General features: G+C 40.1%; 2 protein-coding genes across 2 annotated transcripts in view; one reads left to right on the top strand and one right to left on the bottom strand.

The window, feature by feature from the left end:
- LOC131685089 (alpha-tocopherol transfer protein) overlaps window positions 1-18,508 on the top strand; it is a 29,281-nt gene extending 10,773 nt beyond the window's left edge. Inside the window, exons 2-4 of the mRNA XM_058968526.1 lie at window positions 4,762-4,966; window positions 16,981-17,096; window positions 17,715-18,508. Coding sequence (XP_058824509.1) covers window positions 4,786-4,966; window positions 16,981-17,096; window positions 17,715-18,431 — 1,014 coding nt within the window. The 5' untranslated portion in view covers window positions 4,762-4,785 and the 3' untranslated portion in view covers window positions 18,432-18,508. The remainder of the gene's footprint in view (window positions 1-4,761; window positions 4,967-16,980; window positions 17,097-17,714) is intronic.
- On the bottom strand, window positions 18,412-19,389 carry LOC131685090 (uncharacterized). The gene is made up of 2 exons (XM_058968527.1): window positions 18,774-19,389; window positions 18,412-18,714 (listed from the first exon to the last, which is right to left on the bottom strand). The coding sequence occupies exons 1-2, from the start codon at window positions 19,356-19,358 to the stop codon at window positions 18,508-18,510; spliced, it is 792 nt and encodes a 263-aa protein (XP_058824510.1). The 5' UTR covers window positions 19,359-19,389; the 3' UTR covers window positions 18,412-18,507.
- Between the last annotated feature and the right edge of the window lie 2,460 nt (window positions 19,390-21,849).

The raw sequence follows: 21,849 nt of genomic DNA, 5'->3' as shown, positions 1-21,849 counted from the left end.
AAACTCGATTACTGCTATGCGTGCTTTTACTTAAACAAGACAAGAGATCAGATCACTTTGTTTCCGATTATTCGCTTTGCTTCTACCGTATTTATGTTCGACACTGAACGGAAAAACTAATTTGTGAATAAAGTGTCATGAATTCTAGAACAGTCACTGTTTTACGTAACGAAAACAGGACCGTGAGCAAAATTTATGTGTTTTATAATTGTATTCAATTTTCCATTTCCAGCGCCTGCTTTTTTGTAGAGATTTTTTTGTTTGTCATTACCAAATCGTTTTTAACCGTGAACTAGCTAACAATTTCACAAACATAATAAATATTCCAAATGTTTACTTGTGATTTTATCCATAAATATAGGAACATTTTTCACGGTTCGGCAATACAGCGTGAACTTATTATATCCATTCTATTGTTGCTCGTGAAACAGTTCACAAATTCGTATAATACATTGACTTTTTCATGATATGGCTAATGAAATTTGTAATTTTGTGCATGATTTTAATATTGCGTGAACAATTTCACATAACTCAGAATATTATTTATGGATTCGTGAAAAGGTTTATTTGTTTATTTGCTGTATCTTCACCAACAGACCCCTTGGTCCCCATGGTGGTTGCTTAATCTAATTACATTTCAGGATAGAAAATATTTTAGCTTCTGTCGAATTCCTCGCCAGGTTGAAGTGGCCTGCGTTAAGCCAAACCGAGCTAAGCGCCATAATTTTTTTTGTGTATTTTTCGTACCAAAATTCATTTCTCGATAACTTACCATTTACGTAGAAAGTGCTTTCGTTTGCTATTTGAGCTCCCAAAACATAATAGATATTAGAGTTCCTGGTGTTACATTGGATGTTAAAGCGATTTTAGATAAAGTACCTCAAAATGGCGCTTGGTTCTCTTTGGCTTAACACAGGCCAAGTCAAAAGCCGTCGATACAGTTAAAAATACGCGCTCTGGCGACCATAGTTAGTTCCCTTGAACGAGACTCGCAGACTACAGTTATTACGTAGAGCTCGAACGTGGGCTTGAAGATCCAGGAGTCCGAGGTTTGTAGGACAATCCAAATGGAAGACAGTAAGTCTGATATGAACAGGGCTCGACAACAGCTTCTCCGGATGCCCAGAGTGTCGTGCTGAATCAACTGAAAACGATTTTCGTAGCTCGGCAGCTGAAATATGTTTTGCCAAGGCAGATTTCGGAGTGCAAAGCACATGAACAGGCGTTGGACGACCTCAATTCTGTCAACGCCGTTCTGGTAGTACGGAATCCAAACAACAAAACAATATTCTAGTGTTGAGCGAACCAAAGCGCAATACAGTGATTTTAAACAGTTTTACTTACATTGAGTTTGCCGCTATTCGGAAGATGAACCCAAGCTGCCTTGATGCCTTATCCACGATGTATGAAGTATGTGGTTTGAGCGTTAGTGCCGAATCTATGACAACTCCGAGATCCTTGACGTGAGAGTGTCTTGAAATGTTCGAGCCGAAGAAATGGTAAATCGGATGGCGTTTTCGGCGGCGTGAATGGCGTGAACGTAACGGTTGAGCATTTACTCGGGTTTGAAACCATTATGTTTAGATCACACCATATTCTAAAGTTCACTATGAAGAAACTCGGCATCGGTTTTATCCTATATTTGTCGTAAAAAATTCATGTCATGGGCGAAAGACAGGCAAAGTCCTTGTCTTTGGCGTCATTAAAGTAGAGGAGGAATATGATTGGAATGAGATGGCTTCCTTATGAGATGCCGTATGTTGTGAAGAATGGTGCAGATAGATTGTCCTAAATGCAGATTTGAAATTGCCTTTCATCGAGGTAGGAACGAATACAACGCAGGAGTTGTCCGTGAATACCAAGTTTTTCCAGCTTCGTTATTGCGATATCATGGTTGATTTTGTCGAAGGCCGCAGATAGATGCATGTAATACATCGGTTTGCAATCCGTCAGCGAATACATCGAGTACATATGTTGTGAACGAGAGCAGGTTGGTCATTGTCGATCGTTTAGGCATAAAACCATGTTGGTCGTGTGCAATGTAGTGTTTGCAGTGAAAGCAAATAGGATCTAAAACAACCACCTCGAATAATTTTAATACGGTACTTGAACACAAAATAATTATCAATTTCTTTTTTTATGAACTGGGAACATGTGCGCTGCTTTCTAGCAGGAAGGGAATGTTCCAGTGATAGCACGAAGACTTGTCGAAGTGGTTCACGAAGCCCGCTGATGCACGTCCGTCACATAAACACTATCTCTGGCTTTAAAGGAGTTCTTTCGATTTTTGAGAGAATTTTATTTAGTCTGTTAGCCTTGTTCAGACTAAAGACATTGGTGTATAGGTTAACCATTATCCACTTATTATACAAATCTGGTAAGTTATACATTAAAGGTGCCATTGGCCATTCAGTTCCTCAATTGCACATAACCATACTGCGGGAACTGTTCGAAGTCGTCTACCTGGTGCAGGCTCTAGGAATTCCATATTAAGCATCGGTCGCATTAATGTGCATCCGGTAATCTACTGTTTGTGAGACTTCAGCTAGCTCGACGGTGCTCAACGTTTGATCACAAGATTTTCGTTTCTATACGCGAGACATTCCTGTGAGAATGAATCAATATAATTAATAAAGACTGTCCGTCTTGTTCCACCAGTACACACATTTTTAAACGTTTTGCATTTATTTACTCATACATCAACTTACCTGTTATTTTCCACGCAGGTGTCATTTAAGAGTTACATTAATGAAATAAAATTAATTAATTAATGCTTAATTACTTGCATTAAGAAGATAGGAAAAAACAGTTGCATAACCGAGGTTTTATTTTCAAAGATAGCACTGCTGATGGATCACTTTATAAAAATAGGTGATAAGGGACGCGGACGAAAATAGCTGACCACCGCTTGAGCGAATGTTTAACAAAAGTTAGTTTAGGAAAGCTACATTATATTTTTTTATTAAAACGCCAGCTTCATAAGATGTATATAAGAGAGTGTGTAATACACACAGAAAAAATGACCCCCATCGGCCCACCCCTGAGTCGATTCCTAGTCCCACCAGGAGTGTCTGCTCCAAATTTGAGCCAAATCGAACAAGTCTAGCTACCGGACCAACGTGCTTGAAGTTTGTATGGGATTTTTCGACAATTTACATGGAGAAAACCCACTTTCGCACATTTTCCCCGCTAGGTGGCACTGTATACATCAGATTATCATCAAAAGTGAAACTTAAGAAGATAATTCTATTATCTACAACGTTGTTGAAGACTGCAAAGCGATCCGACTCGAACAAGAAAAGTTATTAAACTTTTAACGAAGTGATGTCTGAGTCAGTTTTGCATGGGGCCTAGCAGTGCATGGTTGTGTATCAGTACTAGGTTCTAACAAACTAAACATTTTGTGGAATAATGGTTAGATTTAGCTCAATAGTATATTCGGAAGAATTGTAGTACATAATACGAGTTATGATTTTGTTAGAAAATTTTAGTTCCACCTGTGACCGCATAGATGGCGCCAACACTAACTTTTCAACGGAGAGAGATAGAAATTAGGTGTCTTCTACAAAGTTGTAGAACAAGCCTTTTGCAGTAATTCTTCCAAACTTCTCGATATTTTATCTCTCTCCGTTGAAAAGTTAGTGTTGGCGCCATCTATGCGGTCACATGTGGAACTAAAATTTTCTAACCAAAACATAACTCGTATTATGTACTGCAATTCTTCCGAACATACTATTCAGCTAAATCTAACCATTATCCCACAAAAATGTTTAGTTTGTTAGAACCTAGTACTGATACACTACCATGTACTGCTAGGCCCCATGCAAAACTGACTGAGACATCACTTCGCTAAAAGTTTAATAACTTCTTTCAACAAAGCCGGATTGACTAGCAGTCTTCGACAAAGTTGTAGACAATTAAATTATCTTTCTTATTTTCACTTACAGTGATAATACGATGCATACAGTGCCACCTAGCGGTGAAAATGCGAGCTAGTGGGTTTTCTCAATGTAAATTGTCGAAAAATCCCATACAAACTTCAGGCACGTTGGTCCGGTAGCTAGACTTGTACGATTTGCTTCAAATTTGGAGCAAGTACTCCTGGTGGGACTAGGAATTGACTCAGTGGAGGGCCAGTGAGTTTTCAAAAATTCTTTATTTTTCTGGGCACTCTGTGTATCCTCTATGTGAAACGAAGCACCAACATCTGAATGTATATGCCAATGAAACAACCTTCGAGCAATTAACGCAAAAAAAAAATCCATTGGGATCAAAGTGCTTACTCATTACTTTATTTTTATAGCCGGTTCGGATTCACAGACTCAGAGAAACCCTAATTAAAACTTTACGTAGAATGACTGCATCTATGAAGGATTGTCAGCTTTCGGTGGCAAGTTTTTGGGAAATGTAAAAAACATATTAGTCTTCATGTGTTATGGGGCAAGATAGTTATCACATTTTTCTGTTCTGTTGGTTTCAAACGTTGTTTATGACTGGCATTGATACGCCGCTGCAAATAAGCGGACACCATAGAGTTGGATCTCAGAGCAGCAACTTGTTAAACCAGTTGGTGGTAATTGTCGAATTGCGATTTTCAGCTAGCAGATGAAAAAACTCATTTCACTCTTACCATATTCGATGCGATTTACCTAAATTACAACTGCGTCCACACACATAGGTATCACCACATATTTGCGTAGGAACATCAGAAACCTCTCGACCATTCGAACGCTCATCTAATATCAACCTCTTGCTTTACAGAACATTGACCGCCGTCTGCACAAAATGCCCGAGAAGGGAGAGCTGCAGCCTTCGGTTGCTCTTCAAACGCCTGCCGGCAACAACGTGAAGCAGCATAACTTGAAATCGATGACGGTAACTTCCGTGCGGCCGGAGCTACCACTGTTTTCCAGCGACGACGAGAAAAAAACAATCAAAATCAATGAGCTGCGGCGGCTAGTCGAAAGTAAGTTAATGATATATTGGTAGGTATCGTTGAGTATATTGCCGTAAATGAGCGATTGGGTGTGCACTAGGATGATCTTTATGACCGTAGTGAACTGGTTCTATCATTTACATTAATGTTGATTTGACATTTTGCTTGGAACCATACCTACTATGTATACCTACACAAAGAATTCTTTAATTGACACTGTTATTTTTTGTTGCTATACATATCTTATGAGTTCTTATAATTTCGACAAGCTGCATTAAACAAGTTTACTAATTAGGTTCTCATTCTGTTGCTTCATCTATCAAATTTAGATTTACGATCCATAAGCATACCAAATTTGACACTGATTGATACTGTTCATGAGTTGGTCATGGCTCACGGACCATGACGCTGCTAAATATTCCATATTCAGGTCGGAACGTACTGCGTGCTTCAATCAAACAGGTTCATCTGACCTTCCACTTGGTCAATTGCAGTGCTGAGATTCTAAACCATAGCAGTGTTCTAAGCACCGTCATATTAGTAGTCATGTAGCGCAGAGTTGCCATTAACCGGTAATAGAAGACATGATCTACAAGCGACGAACAGGCCGCCGTCACTAGGGAAGGGCTTAGGCATACTAACATGTTTTACTATAACAGATCTACTGGAAGTCATTACTGGTGGTACGTGCCACGGTTATGGTGATTGTGTTGATGCATTCAACTGGAATGCGACAACTATAATCAGAGGTTCTCGTTTTCGAAACACTTGGTATTGGAGAGGCAGAGTTGCAAAACCTTGTAGCTAGTTGGTGCATTTTTCACATAAGGAATTGAAATACACGGTTGAAAATAATTAACTATTACCGCGATGTCACCGTTGAAGTATAAACATTAGGATCTATGCTCGAATGACCATCTCGTTTGCATATCATCAAACTATTTGTGATCGAATGCTGTAACTATTTAAGGGTATGTGCAAAAGGCGGCCCGGCATTCACGATCGTAGGTCACACGAAATATTATGCGTTTGTTAGCCACAAATAGTTATTTAAATAACATGTTTTCTAGTTGTCTAATTACGATACGATCGACGAACAGTGCGATACACAGCAATTTAAGTGTAAATTTAAGAATTGTCCTTTAGTTTTATTGGCGGTTGAAAAAGTAGTCAAATCATCTTAAGCACCTTACAGAGTGACGGCGAGAAGCTGAGCAAGGGCTGGTACTGACAGTAGTATGCCAGAAAACCTGCTTGCCGCAAACCAAAGAGATGATGTCAGAATGAAAACCGAGCGGATTTGTGCCGACTGATTGCTTTTACTTTGACACTCTAGTAACAATTTTAGTTTTGTGATAGTTTTATAGCCCCTCAAAAAACATACATTGCACTTGTAGCGTGCTATAAAACTTCAATTGTTACTTGGGCATATGTTGCAGCTTCTCGCTGTAACTGTGTAAGCATACTTAGGTCGTAATTACTTGCTACCATGTTGGAAGAGGCGACTAACAACAGGAGGCGTTCCTGAGTAGAGGCCGATGGCCGATGTTGACTAAAGGGACTTAAAATTTTTAGCCACTGTCGGAGTATCTCTATGGTAATGGATATTTATTCGTACTCATACCGTGAAATTGCAGTTATGGGTATGTCCCAGGTTCAGCTTTTCTGGTCCGCTGATGGTGATTATAATACAACATGTTTGAGTTCTTCTGGATGTTATACAAAAATGGCGAAACACAATATTTCGGGTTCTCTGAACGATAAATTAATTTCCGGTATGAACGCACAGCACATCATCACAGTTAAGTTGTGAAAATACACAATAAATGAAGACTTTTTTCATTGGATCTTATCTGAAAATGTTTACTTTCTCTTTCACGTTTATCACGGCGTCACTAGAAAACTTTAAACACATTATTCAGTACATAACGAAAGATGGCGGTTTCAGCTCGCTTATTATGCAAACAGAAAAGTCGACCGAGTAATTCACAGAAGAGAAAGTAAACAAAGAGAGGCTCTCATATGCAGGTTGGACCTATTGAAAAAAAGTCTTCAAATACTTCTGTTCTAGCAATCTTCCGTGATATGTTTTTTTACGGAATCGTATGCGTTGTTGGAATACACATGTAGATGATCAGTCCCCTTGTTGATAAATAACGGTTCGTTACTTAAATATCTGGTCTATCCTCGATTTTTTTTTCCAAATCGTTTATTTGATCCGGCACGTTTGCGCCAGCTCAACGGTGCCAATCTTACTTACTTTACCGTTCAGGCTAGAGCCTTGTTGTCTCTTGCTGTCTGCAGAAGCCGTATCCACTCCTGCTGCTTGTTGCCAGCCTCGCAGTCTTCGAAGGGTCCGCAGGTCGTCCTCTATCTGGTCGATCCACCGTGCCCGCTGTGCGTCCCGTCTTCTTGTTCCTGTAGGGTCGCCCTCAAGAACCATCTACACTGGGTCGTCGTCCGATATTCTTACGACGTGTTCAGCCCACCGCAAACGTCCTATTTTTGCTGTATGCGCGATGGATGGTTCTTCCATTGATGATGCAACTCATGGTTCATTCGCCTGCGTTACGTTCCGTCTTCCATCTACACGCCACCATAGATGGTACGCAACACCTTTCGCTCGAAAACTCCAAGAGCGCGTTGGTCCTCCATGAGCATAGTCCAGGTCTCGTGACCGTAGATCACCGGTCTAATCGGCGTCTTGTAGATTATGCTATATTTCACCCTAAGGAGGAAAATTTGGTAAATCTTGGTCTTGTAGATAATCAACTCCGTGCGGCGGCGAATTTTGTTGGGCCGGAGCGTCCTCCGGAGTGCAAAGTAGGCACGATTTCCCGCCAAGATCCGTCTCTGAATTTCTCTGCTGGTATCATTGTCGGCGGTTACCAGTGAGCCCAAATACACGAATTCGTCAACCATCTCGATTTTGTCACCGCAAGTCCGAACTCGGGATGGAAGGTTCACATTGTCGTCTCTAGAACTTCTTCCTCTCATGTATTTTGTCTTCGAAACGTTGATGGCAAGTCCAATCCTGCTGGTTTCAACTTTCAGTCTCATTTATGTTTCCGCTACAAAGTTCCTGAAGATCGTGCCACTCGTGTCTATCCCCGCTCTCCTTATTACACCTTCTAACGCAACGTGGAACAGCAGGCACGATAGACCATCACCTTGCCGTAACCCTCGTCGATATTCAAAGGGACTCGAGAGTGTCCCTGATACTAGAACAACTCACATCACCCGATCCATCGTCGCTTTGACCAATCGTGTTAGCTTATCCGGAAAACCGTACTCGTGCATTATCTGCCATAGCTAATCTCGATCGATTGTGTTATATGCCGATTTGAAATCGATGAACAAATGATGTGTGGGCACGTTGTATTTGCGGCCAGGCCCGGCGGATAGCGTGGGTAGTATGGGTAGTACTACACACTCGAAAATAATCGAGAGGGGAAATACCCACTCGAAAATTTGGAATAATCTAAAACCTGAAATTAAGCCCATATTTGTCTTGCGCACAAAATTCATGCGTCTGACATTACCAAATGCACAATAATTTCATTTTTTATTGAGATACTAATGTCTTTTGGTTTACAATATAAATTTCTTGAAAAGGATTTGTTTAAAATTTAAACAAATTTTTTAGTAATACTAAGAGGATTTTAACGTAACTACATCTTAAAACAAGGAATTAGAACTATATGTAAAAAAAATATTAGCGCATTTCTATTCAAAACAATGGATGCAGTTAGATATTTTCAAAAAATAGATTTGCAATTTGTTTTTTTAACACGAACTATTATTTGATTAACAATTGAAACAAGGAGAAACACTATTAGACTAATTATAAGAAAGGCAAAAGTGGAATTGATTTCAGCATCAGAGTAGAAGAGACCATATCAGGGAGAGTGAAGAGAGTCTGGACAACACAATTAGGGAAAAGAAGAAATTAAACTTGCAGCTTTTTGGCAACGGAAGAATACTACAGGACATCATGAATCAGATCACCGACTGCCCTCCTTGGATCCGCTGGGAACTCTGTAGCTTATAGCATATCAACCAAATGAGAAGAGATAACTAAATTTGGCTATCTATCGTGTTTAAAAATCTATATATGAGAGACATATAGGGAGGTCGAGGATAGCTAGCACATCTCGGACTGGAACGAGGCCGAGTGGATTCGTTTAACGGAGATCTGGCGCTAGGGCACTAAGCGCACGACCAGACAACATGTTTAATGTTGCGATAATCGTCATCATAAGCGCAGAGACCGCTTTCCACGACTCCACTATACCGGAGATGCTCATCCAATGTATAATGACTGGACATGACCCGAGATATCATCCGAATGAAGTCACGAGCCTTAGCCTCAGCCCCTTGAACCAAGGCTTGTTTGTGCCTTTGAGATTCCTAACCTTCCATTGTTCCATGAAACTTAGCGTCCTCTGACAAGAAGTACTGAAAAACTCGTTGAAGCTACGTGATCTCTTTCATGAATATCACCTTCTAATCCCTAACTGTACGCCTTTTCTCATTACCATTCTAATCTAAGTGTCCGCCTTCTCATTACCCGAAATGGAGCATTGCAAAAGAATTCAAACTAAGGTAATCTGATTTGATTTATCAGATGTAGAACTAAGAAACTCCCATGTTTTCCCCAGAAGCTGCAAGGAATGCATTTCACGCTCCATCGAATTGAGAGCATCCTCGGAACTCTAACAATGTGGACATGGTCGTTGATGGGTAAATATAAAACCATCACTTTTGTGGGGAGAATGTATGCAGCACAGCTTCTTTCATGGTCACCCTCATTACTATTGTCATAATAATTAGCATAGAAGCGATGCATAGTTGTCATCATCGAACGAACGCTACAGTGATATGCGCACTACAATGCTTAGCGCGAGCATCTTTGCTGGCGGATAAATTTGTGTATTCAAAAAGCGTAACGTTTAAATAAAGTATTATCATTTTATCGCGAGATTGTTTGAGTGTAGACCTATATGGAATGCTGTTGTCGCCGAAAAAGGATTCTTGGTTCCGTGCATTTCGGCTCAATAGAATACATAACGTAGGACCTAGCCACCGGATGAAACATTATTTCTCTCGTTAATCCTACGACAGACCGGTGTCACCGCGTTTTCAGCATTCATTAAGTTTCTTTTACGTTTTTAACTTTGCGTATATTCGGAAAAAATCAGGCGTTCTGGCATTCAAAAAGTCCTCATAGGAGCTTTTCACGTACAATTCTGAGCGCGATGTGAGAGACCGTCCACTGCTGTTTGCGCCGGATTTCCTTTCGTCTGATCTTTATTCGCAATGTCGATAATCAAGCCAGTTGAAACCTTGTATGCTTTCATCGGAGGAATTTCTTTTTTTGATACGATTGTCTCAGATATAGTGGACGCGTAGCTGTGCCAATCATTAATTGAGGTCCAATACAATGATAAATTCAACGTACTTGGCTGCGGTGGTGGAGTAGTCATGATCATATTGAAATTGTCGCGAATATCATGCAGTAAGATAGATCGGTTATCAACGTGAAGACAACCCTATGACATTGAAGTCGTCTTGAACCAACTGAGGTGCGATGTATAGGGGTACAATGTCTGCCTTTGATTCGGACTTGACAACCGACAACTTCAATATCAGGTACCGAGGATTAACTCGCACTGGCGAATAATGGTAAAATTTTGGAAGATCTACGTCGGAAGTTAACCAAATGCTTCGTATTAAACTTAGGAAAATCAAGGGAATGAAATATAGACACTTAGGGTTTTTGATGTCCCATGAAGAAATTCTTGTTAGTTTCTAAGATTTACAAGACGAGGAGCCACATACTTCAGTATTAGCACCCATCAAAGGACACTCTCAGGCGTTTACGAGGCAGCTTAGGAGAGGAAATGATTTTCCTTTATCAAAAATTTATAGGCACATTGGAACATGTTCCCTCAATGGGATTGTCAGACTCTCGCTCTTTAGTGGACAAGGGAGCGAAGTCGTGGTTTCTACGTTTCTACATTGGGTAGCTGTGTGGCCCAATTGTTCGTAATGACGGCATGCTCTGAGGCACAAAAAGGTGAACATGTAGACGATTCCCGTTCAGAAGAACAAAGTTTGGAAGAGTACATGCGGCTAATGTCTTGACATGAAACTGATTGAAAATAAGTTATTATACTCCTCAATCTATACTGAACGCATTTGTTTGCAAACCAGAATTTTCACTGACTGAAGCAAAGGGTTCTGGAAGGAGGCAACCTCATATTTCGCAATTAAGACCCCTCCCGGAGACTACACCATCAATCTCTACTTCCAGGGCGGGTATGTAGACAAAATACTTCTTCGTGCGCGGCCGAGTGTTATTTAGTTAGTTTACGCGATAGATCGATGATGTTAGATGGGTTATTTTCGGTCCTGAAGTAGACCTTCCAGGGGCCTGTTGTATTAGTTGAATATAATGTATATCGAAAAGAAGATTTATCGGTATTATTTTGCCATCGGATAATTATTCAGAACGACCTCCATTGAGCCAGAGAAGTTGTGTCTTGTCGGAGATACCTTCCCATTACCCGAGCAGAGTCTGACAACAAATTGAAAACTAAACTTGATGTTGTGATGTTTGGCAAATGATTACTCAGGTTGTTGTTGTTTTGGTCGTTTTAACAATTAAAAGATCAAAATGGAAAGCATCAAAATTGTCCTATGACATCAAACAAAAAACTAATTCTGCTATCAGTGAGAGTAAATTGAAAGCTCATCGAGATGTTAATTTTTTTTATAACAAAATATGTATTCACTTTGATGTTTCACTAAAGAAATATAAATATAGAAAATTCTTCTAAGAAAGAAGGATAGCAAAATGAGATCAAAATTTGTTATCATATTTAAAAAATCTGAAACTGATAGCAAAATAAGATTTCAATTTGATGCTATTATCAAATTATGATTTCTACTTGTAATTTTGATATTCGACTTTGCTCGGGCAGTCAACACTATCATGCGGGTTTCAGTACCCGCGCAAAGAAGGTTTTAACGGAGAAAACAGAAAATTAATGCAACGAATTTTAAAAGAATAGAGTAATTGGTACTTAGCTGTGGAACATTTGTAGTATCAGTAATCAACAAACACATTTTCGCTCAGCCGTCGGTCACACAGCCCGTTAACAAAGGGTGTTTTTTTTTCAAATATCCAGGAAATTTTCACTTTCACTAACATACACCATGTCTGAACTTTCGTCACTACGAGTAGAAATCACTCCAAATCTTCTTACCCACTCGGGAAAAAAGTGTTTCGCCGACCCTGTTCGCGGCACTTCTGCAGAACCCATGAATCCCGCTTGATAGTGCCCTATGAACTCCCTTGCAAATGGTGAGAATCAGCGGCAAAGAATTTGGAAGATGATCTTGTAGCCGGCGCTAAGTAGTGTGATCGCCCGGTAGTTGCAGCAATCCAACTTGTCACCTTTTTTGTAGATTGGGCAAACGACATCCTCCATCCACTCCTCCGGAAGAATCTCCTCCTTCCAAATTTTGGCGATTACCCAGTGTAGCGCTCTAGCCAGTGTTTCACCACCGTATTTTAATAGCTCGCTGTCTACACCGGCAGCTTCGTTGTTTTTCAGCCGACCGATCTCCTCCTTGACTTCTTGGAGATCAGGGGCCGGCAGCCTATCGTCTTCTGCGCGTGCTCCAAGATCCGTTGCCATACCGCCTTCGTCCTCTGCTGTTTCACCGTTGAGGTGCTCGTCATAGTACTGCTTCCACCTCTCAATCACCTCACACTCGTTCGTAAGAAGGTTGCCGTCTTTTCAATGAAATAAAGAATTTAATTGCAAGATGGCGAATTTTGCACCGGGATGTGAAGACTTGTGGCTATGTTACAGACGGAAGATCGGCGACATCAATTACCGTTTAGGACTGCCAAATCAAAATAAACCGGGTGGGCAGATTGTTCTCCTCAGATCCACGTGTCAAGTCGTTTCTAATGCAGTTGATGTTGACACTGTGGTGAGGATGAAGACGGCACGTATTGGCACTCTGGTATGGGTCAGGACCGCGAGGCAATTCACGGGGCACCTGAGAACGAGAAATATAAATAGGGAAGCTAAATTTGTATGTTTATTGATTTTAGAAAACGGTAGATGAGAGACATGTAAAGGAGGTCGCGGTTTGCCAGTATATCCCGCATTGGAATATTGGGTGGTCTCCCTCGGACCTGAAGCAAATCCTTCCACTGAGATCTGGCGTCACAATACTCAGCACTTGACCAAACAACGTGCTCGATGTCGTGGTAACTCTCGCCGCAAGTGTACAGACTACTCACCACAAGCTAAATACGTCTCAGATACGCAGCTAGCGTGTTATGGCTGAAGCGAGATATCATACGAATGAAATCACGACCCAGATGCATAAACCAAGGTCTCGTCGATACCTTCAGGATATTAGAATGTAACCATCGTCCAAGCTCTCCATTGCTCCATGAGGAGGGCCAGCTGTCGAGCGTTCTCTGACAACAGATACTGAAAAATTCAGTAAAGTGAATTGGATTGTCGTAGATATCACCTACTATAACGCCCACTTTAGCTAAAGCGTCCGCCTTTTCTTTATCCAGGATCGGACTATGAGAAGGGACCCAAACTAGGGTAATTTTGTAAGACTTTTCAGTTAAAGTACGGTGGAGCTTTCGTAATTTCCCCCAGAAAAGACAGAGAGTGCTTTCTAGGTTTTATCAAGCGGAGAGCCTCGATAGAGCTAGACTATCCAAAATGATAAAGTGTGATCTGGTGGCAAACTGTCGATGATTCCAAGAGTATACTGAATAGCAGCTGATTCTGCAACGTAAACAGAAGCTGATTCATTGAGCTTGAAGGAAACGGTGATATTTTCATTGAAGATACCAAAGCCAGTGGACCCGCCGAGATTTGATCCGTCAGTGCAGAACATTTTGTCACGGTCGACTTCTCGGAATTTTCATGTATGTGTCGAAGAATACAGTATCAAGGAGGTGAAGGTAGAAATTATAATCTAAGGTGAGTTTCGGCAGTACAGTAAAATTTCTTTTGCGTCGATTATTTCGTTATCTTCGCCAACGTTTCGACCCGCAGTTTCGGCCTTCTTCAGGGTCTTTTTATTAAAGGAACAATATAAACATAAAACATAAATAACATGAAAACATAAAGCTCTACAAGCCTTTCAAAATTTTCAATTACCAACGAGCTCAAGATATCGCATCGAATGAGCAATCAATAGGAGAGATCCCAAAATCGAAATTTTCAGCGGAAGAATGCCCGCCAACATTTCGAGACTCATCGTGTGAGTCGGGTGCATGCAACCACAAGCAATACACAAACTACGATACTGGATTCGCTCCAATTTGACGAAGTGTATGTTCGCGGTGGAATGGAAACATAAACACCCGTACTCCATCCCCGACAATATTGTTGTTTGGTATGGCCTAATCAGGTGTCTTGGGTGGACACCCCACTATGGTCCAGTTACTGCCCGGAGAAAATTGATTCTTCGTTAGCATTTCTGTTTCAGATACCGAATGTGATATCTCCAGCTAACTTTGGAGTCGGACCAGACCTAGAGATATTGGAATGTGAAGACCTGATTGATCGTTACACCCATTAATTGAAGCTGAAGTTGCACCAGCTCACGCTTCCTAGAAAAAAAAACGATCAGCTCAGTTTTCTCCGTGGAGAATTAGATACCCAGCTGAAGAGCCCAAGCAGACAAATTTTGTATTTGGTAATGGTCCTTTCTAATCGGCAGTTTTGGGCCCTGTACCAAAAACCACCCCGTCGTCTGCAAGTTGCCTTAGCGTGCATGAATTGGCAAGACGGTCGTTAATGTGATTCACGTAAAAATTGTAGAGTAGGGGACAGACCTATGTAGCTAAATCGTGATGTTGATAAATCGCCATGAGCAAAACGCATGTTCTTTTCAGACAACAAGCTGGTACAGTTTCTCAGAAGAATGTTGATAGAAACTGATTCAAAGGCCCTCTGATTATCCAAGAAAACTGATGCTATCTGTTCTTTGCTAGCATAGGTCATTTGAATTTCTGTTGTGAGCAACGCAAGGCAATCGTTCGTCCCTTTGCTTTTGCGGAAGCCAAATTATGTATCTGACAGTCAACCATTTGCTTCGATCCAATTGTCGAGGCAAAACAAGAACAAGTTTCGGATACATGACAGCATTGCAATCGGTCGATACGAGTTGTGGTCGGAGGCAGATTTTTCTTATTTTTAGATGGTGATGAACTTCACCTGTCTCCAGTCATGACGAACAATATTACTCTCTAGCAACCTATTAAACATATTCAACAAGCGTCTTTTGGTAGAGTCTGGCAAATTCTACTACAAGTTGAATTTGATTGTGTCTGGCCCTGGGGCTTTATTGTTACATGATAAGACCGCAAGTGAGAACTCCATCTCCGAAAAAGGTGTTTCGTTCGCAGTATCGTGAATGGACGCGACACCCGAGATCTTCTGTGCTTGGGCGGAATCTGGACTAACCTTCTTGGCTAAATCGAATATCCAACGGTTTGAATATTCCACGCTCTCGTTAGTACTTTTTCGATTTCGTATGCGCCGGGTCGTGCCTCAAAGAGTACTCATCGATGTTTCTCTCGTTAACCTGTCGACGAACCGGCGCCAGTAACTTCGTTTCTTGGCTTTCACAATACTCTTCTTTCGCGTTTCTAAAGTCGCGACTGTCGATAGCTAGCGGGTAACCCGTCCTCCCGGAAGGTCTTATACGCGGTGGCTTTTCCCGTCTGAGCCTTGTTTGTCCCACCATGGGTTGGGAGACCGTCCACGAGAGTTCGCGTCTGGCACGACTTAAATCTGAACTTAAATCTCGTTGACGAGAATCAAGCCAGCCAGGAACCCGTGTTCTTCCTCCGGAGGAAGCTTTTGTGTGCTAGATTTTGCCAGATATCGCGAACGCGTAGCTCTTCCAATCAATATTTCCTTTGAGTTTATACGAAACATTGATTGTATTCGGTGGTCTTGAATCGTTAGCAATAACAATTACGATTGGCAGATGGTCGCTGCCGTGTTGGATTAGGGATTGTCTTCCACATGCAATCTAACCACAGCGATGTCGAGCAGAGGGACAAGGCTAAGGCGCTCGGACGTGCTAGAGGGGCAGGAATCCGTGATTTCACCCGCGTTCAAAATGGTCACATTGAAGCTATCACATAGCTCGAAGAGTGAGGTAGATTGATTATAATCGTCATGAAAACAACCTCATGCCGTACCGTGGAAGTCAAAATCTCCTAAAACTCCTCGATGCGGGGAGGAGTTCCGCAATATTGCAAAGCTGTCGGTGCTATTTCTGAAGTGAACCTTGTTTCGCATAACGCAATTGTTATTAATAAACTATTATAAAGATTTAAGCAGTGAAAGCATAGTTATAGCGTTTTTCATCTTACTCCCTTTAGAGGGGCCCCGAGAGGACATAAGACAATTATCCTAATTATGCTTTTATTACTTTCATACTGTTCCCCTGTTACCCTCTTTCCCCTACATAACTGCAGTATGAGTGCACATAACTCCATTAGCATTATTATCAAGAAATTTCGACTAAAAAAATAAAGAAATGTAAGCCAGGGACATGTTTGTATCATATAAATAATAGACAAGGTCGCTCGAGTTAAATCCCTAGAGGAAGGCGTGACTAATAATTCAATCGCACAAAAATAAAATCCGTGTAAGGTGCCGGCCAACAAAGGCGTGTTCCAGATAATTGAGTTGTAACCCATCCAAAACTAAGTGCATACGCGTTTATGAAACGCAAGCTTCGCATCGTGGTTATCCATAGCCGTCGATCATTCACCTTAAATACTGTCGAAGCAAACAAAATAACCTTCTCGGACTGCCCATACCGGAAAAAAATGTAAATGTGTGTTGCTATGTATTTCTATGGAGATTTGCCTATTTTCCGGAATGGACAAGCAATGGCATAACTGCAATGAGTCGAATTAATATTAACGAAAATTGGTTCCTGTCTTTGATCCATTATCCATTATTTTGCAGACTGCGATGACTTTGTTCGCCGGAGTGACGATCTGTTTCTATGCCGATTCTTGAATTGCTGCGACTGGGACGTCCAGGAAGCTTTCCAACGAATGGTAAAGCTGTTCAAATTGAAGGTAAGCTTGACCGGCGTGTGGTGTTGAATAATTTATTAACCAAAACGATACAATGTACAGTGTGCCCCCGGTAGACTTTATTTTTTCTGTTGGTTTAATGTGTTTCGCTGAAATAATCGGATGCCTTCAATGCAACAGTTATTAACTTTCCTCATGATCGGAGCTATACTGTGCGATTTTAAGTTTCGCTGGGTCTGTCACGTGTATCGTAATGGCATGGCATAGCGAGTAGCGATGGATTGTGTTTCGTAGAGTGAACGGGAACTGATGATTTTATTGTCAACTTAGTGCAACTAATTGTTGAATTTAAACGAATCGGATTTCTATAATTGATTTCATACACAATTGTTTTATTATAATTGGTAGTTGTTTGCAATGATCTAAAATAACTATACGTTTTAGAAACGATTTTATTGCTTACTAAAATACATCATTTATTTTTTGGAAGTTTTGGAGCCAATAAAGCTGAAAGTCTTAAGTTTGTGGAAAGTTCTGTACTATCCTATAACAAATACACGTATTTCGATCACGACTAGTAGTCTTCACGAACACTTATGCGTACAAGTTTGGGTCGTTCTGATGTTAATATGATTGATGATACTTTCTTTCTTCTTCCAGCACGAATATCCAGATTGGTTCATCGATAGGCCGTTAGTTTACTACAAAGAGGTGTTGAGCCGAAACATCAAGTTCGTTCTGGACAAGCGGGACAAGAATGGTCGACGAATCTTCGTTACTAAAATGTGCAATCTGGATGTCAACGTAACGTCACCCACGGACCTGGCCCATCTGGACGAGTTGTGGTGTGAGTTCATGCTGAATGACCTGGAGACTCAAGAAAAGGGCATTTCTTGTCTGATCGATATGAGCGGGCTATCGATTAAGAGCTTGCGGTATCTTACTCCAACGAACATCAGAATAGGATCGCAGAAAACTGATCTCCTACCGGTGAAGAATATGGAATTTCACGTCATCAATTCGTCCGTCTTCCTTAATGCTGCGGTGGCAATCCTATATCCGATGTTGAGTAAACATATTAAGGATCGTGTTCACTTTCATTATTCGGATTGGAATTCACTGCATGAGCATTTAGGTAAGGAGGCTCTTCCGGCCGCATATGGCGGAACGAATGGGGTAGACTTCAACTACGATATGTTGATTAAACAGTTGTTGGATTTGGAAGATCACTACAACAGTTTGGTTAGGTTCGGATGTGAACTCAAACCGCACGTAGATCCAACTAAGTACGCCAAGTTGTTCCAAAACGCGGATAAGTCAAAAACGGGCAAGAAAAAAAATAAAAACAAAAAAGAAGTTGAACTTATCGAAGAGTGATATTAGTTGTTAAGCATAAAGAACTTTTATTTTAGAATAGATACCAAATTATACGGGGTTAGTTACTTTCGTTGTTTTAATTTTCCGATGACAATTGCTCATTGTGCATACAGTCATACAATTCCGTCAGTAGCTGATAAACATCGGTTTGGGCTTGTTTAACTACATCCAAAAGGCAGGCGTTTGTATCGTTAGCAAGTGAAACCGATTCCTGCATCGTTTCAGTCAACAATTTTTCGGTATCCTGCACAATTTCCGAAACAATTATTTTGGCATCGTCAATCTGTCAAAAAAAATAATTAGAAACATATGAACAATCTTCTACTTCGAAATAAAACTCACGTGATCCAGCACACACTTGATCTGGGCTATCAGATTTGGATGCTCCGTTGCACAGGTTTCTATAATATTCTGAAGCTCTTGCACGTTTTCAGCGACAAAATCGATGTGTTTCTTCACATTGCTTCGTATAATATTAACCCGAACGACAAAATTGTCAAAACATGTTTTGGTGTTTTCGATCGAATGGTTACTGATCTGCTGCAAACGTTGGGGAAGCTCGGTAAGACAATCCGAAACGTGGTTACCATTATTGGTTAAATTCTGTTTCGCCTCCTGAATATAGGCTTCGATATTTTGGTTGGAGGTTTCATGTAAAATCACAGTTTTTCTTATCAAATCATCTAGATGTAAATCGACACTTTGTTGAACAGTCTCGATCGCTTCAAGACCGTGGTTGATGATGGAACCAAATACTTTCGGCAGTTTTTGAAGTGCTATCAATGTTGGTTGGCTAGGATCTAGTTGGGGCACGATCTCCGGGAAGTGTTTTAGATTAAGGCTCACATTGTCTGGAACTAGATTACTGCCACTTGATGTTGCGACGACTGAAACGAATACAATGCAGACTAGTATTGGCACTTTCATTTTCGATATACGATGGATAGTAGCGAACTAATTGTGGATGTATTTGCAGTAGCGTGTTTTATAGACATCAGCTGCGTAGACATTTAATATTAATGATAAATCTAGGTTCTATCAAGTGTTTGATCGGAAGAAATCTTATCGCAATGTCAACTGATAGTGAGTATGCATTTCTTAGTTGAGACTGACCTTTGCTTGTTTAAGGTACAATATTGCCGACGGGTGGGTTCAGACTTATTTGTAAAAACCCAGAAGGAAATACGACGCGAATTAATTGTTTTCACATATTAGTATTAATTTATATCTTTAAGCAAACTGTATGTGAATTTATTAAGATAATTTTAATTTCATATTTGACAGAGTTCGTTAGGTATAGTATAAAAGAAAATACAATGGAAAATATTTCTCGAACTGCTGTTGTTACGCGATATCACCACAAAATCAAACAACTGACCCTTTTTTTGCTAGAACCGGTTCTATGGTACTGATTCCTTCAATACCGGTAGTACCGGTAAAATACCGGTACTGGAAGATATTTGTCAAAAATAAAGTTGGAAATCACCAGAGCGAATAATATACTTCTATTGATAAGCTTTCATATGGTTCAGTTTACCTTCTAATCTCGTTCAGAGCAGAAGCAAAAAAATACTCTGTTATTGATTAAACCAAGCAATCAATTTCTATTGCTTTGTTGCTTATTCACAGCACAAACAGTTCAGTATCGTTCCTCCGGCAGAGTAATGAAATCAGAAAACCACAGAAGTAAAACGTGCCTCTACTATGAGTATTGCTATTGTCACTGACTTTGAACAATCAGACCAAATGTGTGCTTGGCGAAAGAATTCGTAAAATTGATAACAGCGATAATCCTCGCGGAAGTGGTTGCATCGTGGGCGTAATGTGGTACTGATAGCTTTAAAGGGATCTTGTCATCAGTGGTTTTTTAAAACAGGCATTTTTTAGGATTTTTTGAACAAGAAAACAACTAGAGAACAAAAGTATCTCTTGCCTATTTTTGAATATATATTTACTCAACCAAAAAAGTTTTTTGAATGTCATAATGAAAATGAATAGAAATGGCGGATTTATAAACAATCTCGCGCAGATGCACGCCGCGAACAACTCAAACTCCGTGCACGATTCAACCCGCTATTTTTACCTGAAACAAAAAAGTGGAATACTTCCTTATTCGGAATGCTTTTCTGCACAGGATAGACTATTATAGTCATTGAAAGTTGAAATTTGAAGCATTGTAGTCATTTTTAAACATATTACTTCGAATCTGACTGGATGCAAATCACACATAATCAAACAACACTGATCACAATTTTAATTTAAATCCCTTCGTTCCCTATTCGGATCGGAGTTAGGTACTAGGTCGGCGTTCGGTCTTCTATAGATTAATATTTAACAGCAAATTAAGGGGTTATATACAAAGTTGAGGCTAAAAAAATCGAAAAAAAAATTATTGTATATTCTTTTAGAATACATACATACTTTCGAAAATATCTGTGCGAGGTTTCATCCAAATCGCATAAGTAGATTTAACGAATGCAGTTGACACAAAACTTTGGGCGCGATTATCTCGGAACGGAGTTTCTTGAAAGGGACCGTTGCGTGAACGTGATATCTCAATAACCTAAACCGATTTTCATTTTTTTAAAATTGTGTTTTTTACATTCTCGTGTACTTGAATGGTTCAGTTCTCATCCAAGAATTTTGGAGTCTTTGCAATGAATTTTTGTTAAAAATTTTGAGCACCTGAAACATTGGTTTTTTGTCAACATTATTCTTCAATAATTTTCTTACTTTTCAGTTGAGCGGTTCGTCTGGGAGAGTGTTCACCGCAAGCCTCTACGAAAAAATGCGCTTCGGGGGCGTGGCCATAACTCCGACAATTTTCAATATTTTTTGTAATACAACTTGTTTTTATTTTCTTCGATAGTACTGGCAACAAAATGTCTTTCGCTTTTTTAAACAAAACTTGCATAAAATTCTTTTAAAAATAACAAACTTAGCTCACTTTTGTCCCCAAACTTTGTGTATAACCCTTTAAATGTAGGCGTGACTTAGGCCCGGAACTCATTATGTCGGTTATATGGGGAACCAATCCGAATGTTGCTCTTGGGAGATCCAAAAAACAAATAAATTCTTATTTTATCGATGCTCGTTCAAAATACACACATTTAATGAAAAGATCGTTGTAACTATTTTCGAATAAATAGTTAATATTTGTGAATCTTCAAATACCACCTTGCTAGTTGATGTTTGAAACAGGTCCCTATATGTGCTGGAAGGTTGGCTTAGTTGTATTACTCATAAAAAGGTTTGCGTAGTACTGAAAATACCGGTGCTAATATTTATTTAGTACCGGTATATCGGTATCTAGACTAAGTTAATATTCCCGAGATTTTCGGTACCGTTACTACCAATAACATAACGCTACCTAATAGTCTTTGAGTATATGAAAATTATTCGAAACTACGAGGAAAAC

Source organism: Topomyia yanbarensis, chromosome 2, assembly GCF_030247195.1.
Source record: "Topomyia yanbarensis strain Yona2022 chromosome 2, ASM3024719v1, whole genome shotgun sequence".
Lineage (NCBI taxonomy): Eukaryota > Metazoa > Arthropoda > Insecta > Diptera > Culicidae > Topomyia > Topomyia yanbarensis.
Note: the sequence above shows the minus strand (reverse complement) of the source record. Positions and strands in the feature narration are given on the sequence as shown.

Excerpts from the sequence above, each read along its gene's own strand:
- LOC131685090 (XM_058968527.1), bottom strand. The coding sequence starts at position 19,358 with ATGAAAGTGCCAATACTAGTCTGCATTGTATTCGTTTCAGTCGTCGCA. Across the intron at positions 18,715-18,773 it reads TCAAGTGTGTGCTGGATCAC|ATTGACGATGCCAAAATAAT; the intron begins GTGAGTTTTATT and ends TTTTTTTGACAG.